The 14068-nt window shown below is 54.4% G+C and overlaps 1 protein-coding gene across 5 annotated transcripts in view; it reads left to right on the forward strand.

Annotated features, from left to right (window-relative positions):
* Window positions 1-4926: 4926 nt before the first annotated feature.
* The window catches only part of CHD3 (chromodomain helicase DNA binding protein 3), a 59993-nt gene continuing 50851 nt past the window's right edge, over window positions 4927-14068 (forward strand). For 3 of the 5 annotated variants that reach the window (XM_085564173.1, XM_085564175.1, XM_085564174.1), the window contains exon 1: window positions 4927-6627. In XM_085564173.1, the coding sequence (XP_085420299.1) occupies window positions 6366-6627 (262 nt within the window). In that variant the 5' untranslated portion in view covers window positions 4927-6365. Of the gene's footprint in view, window positions 6628-11811; window positions 11900-14068 lie in introns of those variants that run through there. The other 2 variants (XM_085564176.1, XM_085564177.1) reach the window with 2 other exon arrangements.

Consider the following 14068-nt stretch of genomic DNA (forward strand, 5'->3'; position numbering starts at 1 on the left):
TGTCTGTGTGTCCCTGTCACCTGTCTGTGTGTCCCCGTCACCTGTCCGTGTGTCCCTGTCACCTGTTCGTGTGTCCGTGTCACCTGTGTCTGTGTCACCTGTGTGTCCATGTCACCTGTCTGTGTGTCTGTCTGTCAGTGTCACCTGTCCATGCGTCCATGTCACCTGTCCATGTGTCCATGTCACCTGTCTGTCTGTCAGTGTCACCTGTCCGTGTGTCCGTGTCACCTGTCTGTGTCTGTGTCACCTGTGTGTCCATGTCACCTGTCTGTGTGTCTGTCTGTCAGTGTCACCTGTCTGTGCGTCCATGTCACCTGTCCATGTGTCCATGTCACCTGTCTGTCTGTCTGTCAGTGTCACCTGTCCGTGTGTCCGTGTCACCTGTCTGTGTCTGTGTCACCTGTGTGTCCATGTCACCTGTCTGTGTGTCTGTCTGTCAGTGTCACCTGTCTGTGCGTCCATGTCACCTGTCCATGTGTCTGGGCCACCTGTGTGTCTGTCCATGTCACCTGTCCGTGTGTCTGTCCCTGTCACCTGTCTGTCTGTGTCACCTGTCCATGTGTCCATGTCACCTGTCCGTGTGTCCCTGTCACCTGTCCGTGTGTCCGTGTCACCTGTCCGTGTGTCTGTGCCACCTGTCTGTGTGTCCCTGTCATCTGTCCCTGTGTCCGTGTGTCTGCGCCACCTGTCTGTGTGTCCATGTGTCCCTGTCACCTGTCTGTGTATCCCTGTCACCTGTCCATGTGTCCGTGTCACCTGTCCATGTGTCTGTCCCTGTCACTTGTCTGTGTCACCTGTCCGTGTGTCCGTGTCACCTGTCCATGTGTCCATGTCACCTGTCTGTGTGTCTGTCTGTCAGTGTCACCTGTCCGTGTGTCCATGTCACCTGTCCATGTGTCTGGGCCACCTGTGTGTCTGTCCATGTCACCTGTCCGTGTGTCTGTCCCTGTCACCTGTCTGTCTGTGTCATCTGTCCCTGTGTCCGTGTGTCCGTGTCACCTGTCCATGTGTCTGTCCCTGTCACTTGTCTGTGTCACCTGTCCATGTGTCCGTGTCACCTGTCTGTCTGTCTGTCAGTGTCACCTGTCCGTGTGTCCGTGTCACCTGTCTGTGTCTGTGTCACCTGTGTGTCCATGTCACCTGTCTGTGTGTCTGTCCATGTCACCTGTCCGTGTGTCTGTCCCTGTCACCTGTCTGTCTGTGTCACCTGTCCATGTGTCCATGTCACCTGTCCGTGTGTCCCTGTCACCTATCTGTGTGTCCGTGTCACCTGTCCGTGTGTCTGTGCCACCTGTCTGTGTGTCCCTGTCATCTGTCCCTGTGTCCGTGTGTCTGCGCCACCTGTCTGTGTGTCCGTGTGTCCCTGTCACCTGTCTGTGTATCCCTGTCACCTGTCTGTGTGTCCGTGTCACCTGTCCATGTGTCTGTCCCTGTCACTTGTCTGTGTCACCTGTCCGTGTGTCCGTGTCACCTGTCCATGTGTCCATGTCACCTGTCTGTGTGTCTGTCTGTCAGTGTCACCTGTCCGTGTGTCCATGTCACCTGTCCATGTGTCTGGGCCACCTGTGTGTCTGTCCATGTCACCTGTCCGTGTGTCTGTCCCTGTCACCTGTCTGTCTGTGTCATCTGTCCCTGTGTCCGTGTGTCCGTGTCACCTGTCCATGTGTCTGTCCCTGTCACTTGTCTGTGTCACCTGTCCATGTGTCCGTGTCACCTGTCCATGTGTCTGTGCCACCTGTGTGTCCGTGCCACCTGTCCATGTGTCTGTGTCACCTGTCCATGTCCAGCTGTCCCTGTCCCATGTCCCACATTGTGTCTGTCCCTGTCCCATCCCTGTCCCTGTCCCCACATGTCCCCGATGTCCCCACAGCGCCGTTGTCACCGTTCGTTGTCACCGTTTGTTGTCACCGTTCGCTGTCACCGCTGTCACCGTCCCCACCAGGACACCGGCGGCGGTGGCAGGGGGTGACGCTGTCACCACCCGACCTGGTGCCACCCCCCTGGGGTGTGACGGTGACACCGGTGACACCTCCGGGCTGCCAGGAGCAGCAGAGCCACCGAACAGAGGCAAAAGGGGCAAAAAGGGCCAAAACGCCCCAAAATCGGCCCCGGGGAGGGCTCGGGGTGACAAAAGCCACAACCGGCCCCAAAAACGGCGTCACCTCTGCGATGTGGGGTCCTGGGGGTGGCACACGAGGGTTGGGGAGAATTTGGGGGGAATTTGTGAGAATTTGGGGTTCTTGTGGTGTCGCACAAGGTTTTGGGTGGAGAATTTGGGGGGATTTGTGAGAATTTGGGGTTCTTGTGGTGTCGCACAAGGGTTTGGGTGGAATTTGGGGGGATTTGTGAGAATTTGGGGTTCTCGCGGTGTCACATGAGGTTTTGGGTGGAATTTGGGGGGATTTGGGGCCCTCGTGGTGTCACACAGGGCTTTTGGGGGAGAATTTTGGGGGAATTTGTGAAAATTTGGGGTTCTTGTGGTGTCACACGAGGTTTTGGGTGGAATTTGGGGGGATTTTGGGGTTCTGGGGGTGTAACACGGGGTTTTGGGGGGGAATTTGTGAAAATTTGGGATTCTTGTGGTGCCACATGAAATTTTGGGGAGATTTTGGGGGGATTTGGGGCTTCTTGGGGTGTCACATGAGGTTTTTGGGGAGAATTTGGGGGGATTTGTGAAAATTTGGGGTTCTTGTGGTGTCACATGAAATTTTGGGGAGATTTTGGGTGGAATTTGGGGGTTCTGGGGGTGTCACGAGATTTTGGGGAAAATTTGGGTAAAATTTGTGAGAATTTGGGGTTCTTTTGGGGGGATTTGGGGTTCTTGTGGTGCCACACGACGTTTTGGGTGGAATTTGGGGGGATTTGGGGGTTCTGGGGGTGTCACACGAGATTTTGGGGAAAATTTGGGGAAAATTTGTGAGAAGTTGGGGTTCTTTTGGGGGGATTTGGGGTTCTTGTGGTGCCACACGACGTTTTGGGTGGAATTTGGGGGGATTTGGGGGTTCTGGGGGTGTCACACGAGGTTTTGGGTGGATTTTGGGGGATTTGGGTGTTCCTTGTTCTGGCTGACAACAACCAGGAACAGCTTTTGGGTTAAAAACCCAAATAGGGTAAAACCCCCAAACTTGGAGTGGTTTTTACCCCATTTCCCATCATTTTTGGGGTAAAAAGGCCCCAGAAAGGAAGGGGAAGGAAAAAAAAGGCAGCAAACTCCAGAGGTGGGGTAGGGGCAGGCACAGCCTGGGGGTTTTGGGGTGATTTTGGAGCATTTTGGGCAACTTCACCCCTAAAAACCATCACTGAGGACAAACTCCTCCATTTCACCTCTGGGTTTTTTTGGGGGGAGGATTTGGCCTGGATTTGGGGGAACTTTAAACCCTTTTTTCTCCCCTTTTTAATATTTTCTTTCTCCTTTTTCAATTTCTCCCCCTTTTTTCAATATTTGTTCTCTTTCCACCTTTTTTTCCCTCCCCTTTTCCTAATTTCCCCCTTTCCCCCCTTTTTTTTTAACACTTTCTTCTCTTTTTGGAATCTTTCCCCATCACTTTAACTCTTTCCAAATCTTTTCTTTTTTGATTTTTGCCCACTTTTAAAATATTTTTTCCCCTTTCTAAAGTATTTTCCTGTGTTTAGTATTTGTCCCTCTTTTGAATCTTTTTCCCATTTTTTATCTCCCCCTTTAATACTTTTCCCTTTCTTTCAGTATTTTCCCCTTTTTGATCCTTCTTTTCCTTTTTCAATTTTTAAATCTTTTTCAGTTTTTTACATTTTAAATTTTCTTTCATTTTCTGTCTTTTCATCCTTTTTCTCTTTTATTCTTCCCCTTTTCCAAACTTTTTTCCTTTTTAAATAGCTTTTCCCTTTCCATCCTTTTTTGTTCTTAAATGTTTTTCATTTTATTATTTCTCCATTTTTCAATACTTCTAGTGACTTTTGTTCCTTTTTGAATATTTTTCTCAATTTCAACATTTTAAAACTTTCATCCTTTTAAATATTTTTCTGCTTCCACCCTTTTTGAGTATTTTCTTCCTTTTTCAATTTTTCCCTTTATAATTTCTCCCCTTTCCCAATCATCTTCCCTTTTGCAATGTTTTAAAAAATATTTTTTCTTTCAACCTTTTCTCTTTTCTAACCATTTGTCCCTTTCTCAACATTTTTCTTTTTGCATCTTTTAAAATCCTTTTCCCTTTCCCAATATTTTTTATTCCTTTCATTTTTTTCCTTTTCCAAGCTTTTTTCCTTTAACAATCTTTTCCCCCTTTTCAATCCTTTTTCCCTTTCTCAGTTTTTTCCCTTTTCAATTTTTCCCCTTTTTAATCTTTTTCCTTTTCCATTTTCCCCCTTTTCAATCTTTTTTATTCCTTTTCAATCTTTCCCCCCTTTCCCAACCTTTTTTAATCCCACCTCTATCTTTCCAACCCCTTCCTCAACCTTTTTTTTTTTAAACCTTATAACCCCCCCTTTTTTTTTGTTCTTCCTCCGTTGCAGCCTTAAAGAAACTCCAAAAAAAGAAAAAAAAAAACACCCAAAAGAAAAAAAACCCCAACAACCCCAAAACCCAACCCACCAAACCACTCCCTTCCCAAGTATTTCAAAGTCGAGGAGGGAGGGAGAAAGAACAAAAAAAATAAAAAAAATTTGCTTTTTAATTTTTTTTTTTTTAGTGCGTGTTTAAAATCACCGAGGGAGGGGGGAGGAATGGGCAAAAAAAAAAGGGGGGGGAAGGGTAAAAATCCTTTAAAAAATGAAAAGGGAAGCGTGACGAGTATGGAACTAGTTAACCTTTAACAATTTATGCTGATGTCACACTGAGCATGAGTACTGATTAATCCCCCCCCGAAATATTTTTATGGGAGTGAGGGGGGGGGGGGGGGGGAAGAATAAGGAGAAAGAGAAGAAAAAAAAAAAGCAGAAAAAAAAAAAAAAGAAATAATTTACCGCAGCCATCTTTGTTTTATGCAGAAAAATCTCCGGCTTCGGGTCCCCCCCGGCTGGGGCCACACAAATATTTGTCCCTCGCCGAGCCGGGATCTTCGGGAGGGGGAAAAGCAAAATAATATCATTAATGAGGCCCCAAAAGCGACCAAAAATACCCTAAAATGAGCAGGATGAGGATTATTCGCCTGCTCGGGCAGTAACGGCGAAGGCTGGGGGGGGGTGGGGTGGGGGGAGCTTTGGGATTTATTATTTTTCAGGGGTTTCGTGCTTTTTGATTTTTTTTTTTTTTGGTATTTTTAAGGATTTTTCGTGGCTTTTGTTTCTAATTTTTTTTTTTAATTTTTTTTTTTTTTTACGTCGCGCGGTTGATTTTTAAGGTTTTTTGGCGCTTTTTTTTTTTATGTTTATTTTTACCCTTTTCAGCCCTTTCTGGTTTTTGTTTATTTTTAACCTTTTTTCCATTCCCTTCCCTTTTTAAATATTAATGTCTATTTTTGACTCTCCTCTTTTGCCATATCAATTTTAAGCTCGATTGTCCCTTTTCTTCCCATTCCTTCCCCATTTTAAATTTTAATGCCGATTTTTACCCCTTTTTGCCTCTCCTTCCTGCCCCTTTCCATTTTTCCACCTCATTTTGTCATTTCACCCTCCCTTTCCCCTCCAATTTAACTCCTTTTCAATTCTCCCCTTTATTTCCTTCATTCTTTTCCCTGAACGCTTCCCTTTCCTCCTTTTTTTTTTTCCCCTAAAATATTAATTTCAATTTTTTTTCCCCTTCCTTAATTCCCCTCCCCCTTTCGCGGGTTGGGTTTTATCGCTTTTTTGTGCGTTTTTGAGGCTTTTCCCCCCTCTTTTTCACCCTCTTTCCTCCCTTAAGGTGCGTGTGGGGCAACTTTAAAAAAAAACCCTCATTCGGCCATTTTGCGCTTTTTTTTTTCCCTCAAGAAGAGGGGGGGGGCACCACCCCCCCATTTCCCTCATTTTTAACCCCTCCCTCCTCCATATTTTTTTACGCCTTTCCCCCCCCCTTTACCGGGGTGTGTTTTTTATTATTATATATATTTTTTTCTCTTCTTTTTTTTTTTTTTTTTTTGTGTGTGTGTGTGTGTGTTGAAAGGGGGGGGGTTTATTTTAAAATTACACCCGGGGCGGCCATTTTCGCTGCCGGCGCCGTCCCGCCGCCCGGCGCCTCCCGCGCCCTGAGGCGATTTTAACCGATCCGGGCGTTTTTCAACCCATCGCCGCCGCCCCCCCCGCGCCCCCCGCGCGGCCCCGCCGGGCCCGGCCCGGGGGGGGTCGCCCCGTCCCGCCCCCTCCCCACTTTCCCCTCACACCGAGCCCCCCCGGCCTCGGCGGCGGGGGCGGTTTGGGGCGGTGGGAGCGGCGCACGCCGAGGGTCCCCCCGGCCCCCCGCCCCTCACCCGGCCATGGCGTCCCCGCTGAGGGAGGACGAGGAGGAGGAGGAGGAGATGGCGGTGTCCGAGGGGGACGAGGAGGACGACGACGAGGAGGACGACGAGGAAGAGGAGGAGGAAGACGCCGCCGCCGCCGCCGCAGCTGCCGCCGCGCTCTTGGCCGGGCACCGAGGGCCCCCCGACATCTTCGCCGGGCCGGCCCCGGCCCCGCTCCCGCCGCCGCCGCCGCCGCCCCCCGCGCCCGCCGCGCCCGGACCGCCGGAGGCGCCCGCAGGTACCGCCGGGACCCCCGAGTGACCGCCCCGAGCCCCTCGGAGATTCCCCGAGTGACCGCCGGGACCCCCCGAGTGACCGCCCCGAGCCCCTGAGAGATTCCCCGAGATACCGCCGGGACCCCCCGAGTGACCGCCCGGAGCCCCTGAGAGATTGCCCGAGTGACGGCCCCGAGCCCCCCGAGTGACCGCCCCGAGCCCCTCAGAGCTTAGCGGAGTGACCGCCCCGAGCCCCTCAGAGTGACCACCCCGAGCTCCTCGGAGATTCCTCGAGATACCGCCGGGACCCCCAGAGTGACCACCCCGAGCTCCTCGGAGATTCCCTGAGTGACCACCCCGAGCCCCTCAGAGCTTCCCCGAGGTACCGCCGGGACCCCCCGAGTGACCACCCCGAACCTCTCAGACCTTCCCCGAGTGACCACCCCGAACCCCTCAGAGATTCCCCGAGTGACCGCCCCGAACCCCTCAGAGATTCCCGCAGTTACCGGGAGCCCCGAGCCCCTCAGCGCTTCCCGGGGGTACCGGAACCCCCGAGCTCGCCGCCACTCGAGCCCGGCGCTTCCCGGGGGTACCGGGACCCCCCAAGCGTCCCCCCGAGCTCGCCGCCACTCGAGCCCGGCGCTTCCCGGGGCCGCCCCCCGAGCTCCCCCTTCCCGCTCCCTCAGCGCTTCCCGGAGGCGCCCGCAGGTACCGAGCCCCCCCGGTCCTCACCCGTCCCCTCAGATCCTCCCGCAGGTACCGAGCCCCCCCGGTCCTCACCCGTCCCCTCAGATCCTCCCGCAGCCACCGAGCCCCCCCGGTCCTCACCCGTCCCCTCAGATCCTCCCGCAGGTACCGAGCCCCCCCGGTCCTCACCCGTCCCCTCAGATCCTCCCGCAGCCACCGAGCCCCGCTGTCCCCTCAGCTCCTCCCGGAGCTTCCCGCCGGTACCGGGACCCCCGAGACCCCCGGTCTGCCCCCACTCCCTCAGAGATTCCCGGGGCCGCCACAGCTGCCGAGGCTCCCCGAGCCCCACTGTCCCCTCAGGGCTTCCCACCGGTACCGGGACCCCCTGAGCCCTTTGAGCTCCATTTTCCCCTCGGCGCTTCCCGCCGGTACCGGGACCCCCTGAGCCCTTTGAGCCCAAATCTCCCCTCAGTGCTTTCCGCAGGTACCGGGAGCTCCTGAGCCCTTTAAGCCCAAATTTCCCCTCAGCGCTTCCCGCCGGTACAGGGACCCCCTTGAGCCCCATTTTCCCCTCAGCGCTTCCCCCCGATACCGGGACCTCTTGAGCCCCATTTTCCCCTCAGCGCTTCCCGGCGGTACCGGGACCTCTTGAGCTCCATTTTCCCCTCAGCGCTTCCCGGCGGTACCGGGACCTCTTGAGCTCCATTTTCCCCTCAGCGCTTCCCGCCGGTACAGGGACCCCCTTGAGCCCCATTTTCCCCTCAGCGCTTCCCCCCGGTACCGGGACCTCTTGAGCTCCATTTTCCCCTCAGCGCTTCCCGGCGGTACCGGGGGTGGGCTGGGAGGGGAGGGAGGTGTTTGTAAACAACCGCGAGTGTCACCGCGGGTGTCACCGTGCGGCCACCCGTGTGTGGGGACATCTCTGGCCGCACACCGGCCCTGAGGGGACACGGTGGTGGCGGGGGCTGGTGGTGCCCTGCCAGGACCCAAAGTGGGCACTGACCCCATCGTGTGGGGTGACAGGGGTTGGATGTCCCCTGCCAGGACCCAAAGTGGGCACTGACCCCATCGTGTGGGGTGACAGGGGCTGGATGTCCCCTGCCAGGACCCAAAGTGGGCTCTGACCCCATCATGTGGGGTGATGGGGGCTGGTGGTGCCCTGGCAGGACCCAAAGTGGGCTCTGACCCCATCATGTGGGGTGATGGGGGCTGGTGGTGCCCTGGCAGGACCCAAAGTGGGCACTGACCCCATCATGTGGGGTGATGGGGGCTGGATGTCCCCTGCCAGGACCCAAAGTGGGCACTGACCCCATCGTGTGGGGTGACAGGGGCTGGTGGTGCCCTGCCAGGACCCAAAGTGGGCTCTGACCCCATCATGTGGGGTGATGGGGGCTGGTGGTGCCCTGCCAGGACCCAAAGTGGGCGCTGACCCGTCATGTGGGGTGATGGGGGCTGGTGGTGCCCTGCCAGGACCCAAAGTGGGCGCTGACCCGTCATGTGGGGTGACAGGGGTTGGATGTCCCCTGACAGGACCCAAACTGGGCTCTGACCCCATCGTGTGAGGTGACAGGGGTTGGATGTCCCCTGCCAGGACCCAAAGTAGGCTCTGACCCGTCATGTGGGATGATGGGGGCTGGGGGTGCCCTGCCAGGACCCAAAGTGGGCTCTGACCCATCATGTGGGGTGACAGGGGTTGGATGTTCCCTGCCAGGACCCAAAGTGGGCTCTGACCTGTCATGTGAGGTGACAGGGGCTGGATGTCCCCTGCCAGGACCCAAAGTGGGCTCTGACCCCATCGTGTGGGGTGAAGGGTGTTGCTGTGCATCTGCCAGGACCCAGAGTGGCTGTTTTGCGGAGTGTTGGGGGCTGTAGGTACCTGACAGGACCCAGGTCGGCTGTTGTAGCCCATATTGAGGTGTTTGGTTGCTGATTCTCCCCTTCCAAGACCTGAATGGGTTGTGTTATCCTATATTGAGGTGTTTGGAGGTTGTTTTTCCCCTTCCAGGACCTGAATCACCCTGTTTTGAGGTGTTTGGGGGCTGTTTCTCCCCTTCCAGGACCCTGATTGGGTTATTTCACCCTGTTTTGAGGTGTTTGGGGGCTGTTTCTCCCCTTCCAGGACCATGAATGGGTTATTTCACCCTGTTTTGAGGTGTTTGGGTGCCCATGGCTGCAGGTGTCACCTCTGTCCCGTCCAGGACCTGTGCTGGGAGCCTCTGCCATGGGATTTTATTGTTTTATTGCATTTTATCGAATTTTATCAGGAATTCTTTTATTTACCAACCAGCACCTCTCGGTGTCGGCGACTCAGCTGAGCCTTCACCCCAAAATCCAGCCCCGGGGGGGGTTTGGTGCCTTCATCCCTTCCCCTGACAACTCCTCCTGCGGGTGGTAAATGGGGAAAAAAGAGCATTCAGCACCAAAATTCCCATTTTTCACACCCTCATTCCCAGTGTGGGGGTCCAAACGCCTTTACTGGTGGTTTTCCATCAGGTGGGACACTAAAATTGACCATTTTTGTCTGAAATTAATGAAGGTTTTCTCCCCTTCCAAGTTAAATTTGATTTTTTTTTTTTTTAATTGGCCTCAAACTGGTGAGGGGAAAATGCATCTCAAAGCCCAGAGGGGTCAGTTTGGTTAAAAAAATCAGCTTTAAAGTGAAGCCACTCGCTTTGAAAAGGCTCAGAAGTGGATAAATTCAGATTTTAGAAGCTTTATTTTCCCCCAAAAGGTTAGAAATTAGTACATTTGGGGGTTACTTCCCCCTTTCCCCCCAGAAATGCTTAGAAATGGGTTAAATCTGGGGTTTGGAACCTTTTCCTTGGCCCTGAAGTGCCCAGAAATTGGTAAATTTGTATTTCAGACTCCTTTTTTTTTTTGCCCCCAAATGCTGAGAAATGGGTCAATGTGGATTTTGGAGCTCCCAAGAATGAGTAAATTCAGCTTTGAGAACAATTTGTGTTTCTGGAAAAGCTTAGAAATGGATAATTTTGGAATTCAATCTCCTGCTTTTCCCCAGAATTGTTCAAAAATGAGTAAATTTGGGAGTTTTCCCCCACAGTGTTGAGAATTGGTACATCTGGATGACAGAGCTCACAAAAATGCTCAAAATGGGGTAAGTTTGGATTTTAACCCCCTCCAAAACGCTCAGAAATCGGCACACACTGATTTTAGAGCTCCCTCTTTTGCAGAAAAGCTCAGGAATGAATAAATTTGATTTTAATCTCCTTTTTTTTCCCCCCCAGACCCCTCAGAAATGGGCAAATCACCTTCTGCTGCTCCCCTGACCCTTTCCTTTGGCTTTTTCTGCACTTTTTGGCCAATTCCTGAATTATTTTTCCTCAGATATCCCATGTGGGACACACAGGCACCCCCAAACCAGCCCTAAATTCACTTTTTAAAACTTTGCCCCCACCCCAACCACCCCAAATCCCCATTTTTACCCTTTTGCCTCTCCCAAACCCCCCCAATCCCCATTTTTTTATCCTTTTCCCTCTCAGAACATCCGTACCCCATTTTTTTATCACTTTTTCCTCCCCCTAACCCCCAAAATCCCTATTTTTATTAACCTTTCTCCCCCTTGAGCAGAAGTTTTGCCCATTTTTAACCTTTTCCCCCCCGGATCAGCAGCAGCCTGGCCTCTCTCCCTGGATTTGAGGTGAAATAACACTTTTTCCCCATTTTCCCAGCGGGAAGCCAACTCCTCCCCCTCCTCCAAAGCTGAAACTTGTTGGTTTGGGGTTTTTTTTATCCTTTTTTCCCGATTTTTGCCGTTTTCAGCCCATCCCAGCAGAGAACAATGGCGAGGCCGCGGCAGCTCCGCAGCCGGGCTGGGGGGGGGGGAGCACCCAAACCGAATTTTCCCTTAAAAAAAAAACAACCCAAAAATCAAACCTAAACTTGAGATTTTCCACACTTGGCACCAAGTTCCTGAGCAAAGGCCTGGCCGGCTGCTCCAGCGCCAGGAGCAGCAGGAAAACCGGGGGGAAACACCCCAAAAAAGCCCCAAAATCGGGGATTTCTGCAGCGTGGGGGAAGCGGCGCCTCACTCCCCGCTGTGCCTCTTCCCCCAGTTTTTCCCTTTTCCCCCCATTTTGGAGCTCCCCTCCCTCTTTCTTTGTTCCAACTCCTTCCTCCCCTTTGCCGGAATCACTCCCCCTTTTTTTTTTTCTTTTTTTCTTTTTTTTTTATTGTGGTTTTTGCTACATTTTTTCCATTTTTCCACCTATCCCCCCCCTTCCTTTCACCGTTTCATTTGCAATTTCCACCATTTTCCCCTCATTTCTCTCTCCCCTCATCCACTCAGGAGGGGGTTTCGCTTTAGGATCGCGGGGCCCCCCTTCCCCGGGTGGGATTTTTTGGGTGTTTTTTCCGTTTTTTTCCCCTTTTTCTCGAGGTGCGGGGAGTGGGAGCGTCACGTGTGTGGAAAATTCTGGTTGATGCTTTGCCAACGCGCCCCGGCTCCCCGCGCATGTCCGATGGGGCCGGGGGGGGTTGGATTTGGGGGGTGAAAAAGGGGGGAAAACACCCCAAAAATGGCAGGATCGGGCCCGCAGGGGCTCGGCCCCATCCCCGCCAGCGGCCGCGTGTCCCCGGCAACACCCCCAGGTGACGGTTTGGGGCGAAAAACCCGCGGAAAGGGGAATTTGGAAAGCGAGAAGCGGCGTGGGGTGTGTGTAGGGGGGGAACAGGGCGGGCTGGGCCTCGGCGCCGCCGCCATGGGAAAAAACGGGCGGAAAAAGGGAGATTTTGGGGCTCTCGGCCCCACGGGTGGTCCCGGCGCCCGGCCCGGCCGCCCGGGGCTGGCAGGCGGCCGTGCCAAGGGATTAGGCTGGAATGTGACCCCGGCGGCGCCGGGTGTTGCTTCCTGTCCCCTCGCCAACCTTGGCACCCGCTGTCACCCCCCCCCCGTGCGCGTGTGTCCCCCTGGGGACACCCCGGCGGTGATTTACGGGTGACAGCGCGGGGGACGCGCCAGCGGCTGGCAGATGTGACGCCTCTCCGTGTGACACCTCTCCGTGTGACACCTCTCTGTGTGACACCTCTCCGTCGCCGGCGTCACCCCGGGCGGCTGCCAGAGCGGCGGGGACAGCCGGGGCCGTGACACGGATGCGGTGTCACCGCCCCGGGGACAGCGGGCGGCGGGAATGCGCGGTGGCCCCTGTCACACGGGGATGCCGGTGGCCCTCGGCCAAGGGCTTGGGAAATCCTCTGCTGGCGCTTGGTCACCGTCACCGTGACACCACCGGTGTCCCCGTGTGAGGGGTTGGGGAATCCTCTGCTGGCGCTTGGTCACCGTGACACCGGTGTCCCCGTGTGAGGGGTTGGGGAATCCTCTGCTGGCGCTTGGTCACCGTCACCGTGACACCAGTGTCCCTGTGTGAGGGGTTGGGGAATCCTCTGCTGGCGGCTGGTGACACCGCTGTCCCCAGAGCGAGAGCTGGGGATTGCTCCGCCATCGTTTGGTCACTGTCACGGTGTCACCAGTGTTTGGTCACTGTCACGGTGACACTGCTGTTCCCCTGAGAGCTGGGGATTGCTCCACCATCGTTCAGTCTCTGTCACGGTGTCACCAGTGCTTGGTCAGTGTCACGGTGACACCGCTGTCTCCAGAGCGAGAGCTGGGGATTGCTCTGCCATCAGTTGGTCACTGTCACGGTGTCACCAGTGCTTGGTCAGTGTCACGGTGACACCGCTGTCCCCTGAGAGCTGGGGATTGCTCTGCCATCGTTCAGTCTCTGTCACGGTGTCACCAGTGCTTGGTCACTGTCACGGTGACACCGCTGTCCCCACGTGAGGGTTGGGGAATCCTCTGCCATCATTTGGTCACTGTCATGATGACACCAGTGCTTGGTCATTGTCATGGTGACACCAGTGCTTGGTCAGTGTCACCGCTGTCCCCACACCAGGGTTGGGGAATGCACTGCCATCAGTTGGTCACTGTCACGGTGTCACCAGTGTTTGGTCACTGTCACGGTGACACTGGTGTCCCCTGAGAGCTGGGGATTGCTCCACCATCGTTCAGTCACTGTCACCGTGTCACCAGTGTTTGGTCACTGTCACGGTGACACTGCTGTCCCCAGAGTGAGAGCTGGGGATTGCTCTGCCATCAGTTGGTCACTGTCATGGTGACATCAGTGCTGTCACCGTGTCACCAGTGCTTGGTCAGTGTCACGGTGTCACTGCTGTCCCCACGTGAGGGTTGGGGAATCCTCTGCCATCAGTTGGTCACTGTCACGGTGTCACCAGTGCTTGGTCAGTGTCACGGTGACACTGCTGTCCCCTGAGAGCTGGGGATTGCTCCACCATCGTTCAGTCCTTGTCACGGTGACACTGATGTTTGGTCACTGTCACGGTGACACTGCTGTCCCCAGAGTGAGAGCTGGGGATTGCTCTGCCATCAGTTGGTCACTGTCACGGTGTCACCAGTGCTGTCACCATGTCACCAGTGCTTGGTCAGTGTCACGGTGTCACCGCTGTCCCCACACCAGGGTTGGGGAATGCACTGCCATCAGTTGGTCACTGTCATGGTGTCACCAGTGTTTGGTCACTGTCACGGTGACACCGCTGTCCTCAGAGTGAGAGCTGGGGATTGCTCTGCCATCAGTTGGTCACTGTCACGGTGTCAGCAGTGCTCGGTCACTGTCACGGTGACACTGCTGTCCCCTGAGAGCTGGGGATTGCTCCACCATCGTTCGGTCACTGTCACGGTGTCACCAGTGTTTGGTCACTGTCACAGTGTCACCGCTGTCCCCTGAGAGCTGGGGATTGCTCCAC

Source organism: Lonchura striata, chromosome 32 (assembly GCF_050655825.1).
Source record: "Lonchura striata isolate lonStrDom1 chromosome 32, ASM5065582v1, whole genome shotgun sequence".
Taxonomy (NCBI): domain Eukaryota; kingdom Metazoa; phylum Chordata; class Aves; order Passeriformes; family Estrildidae; genus Lonchura; species Lonchura striata.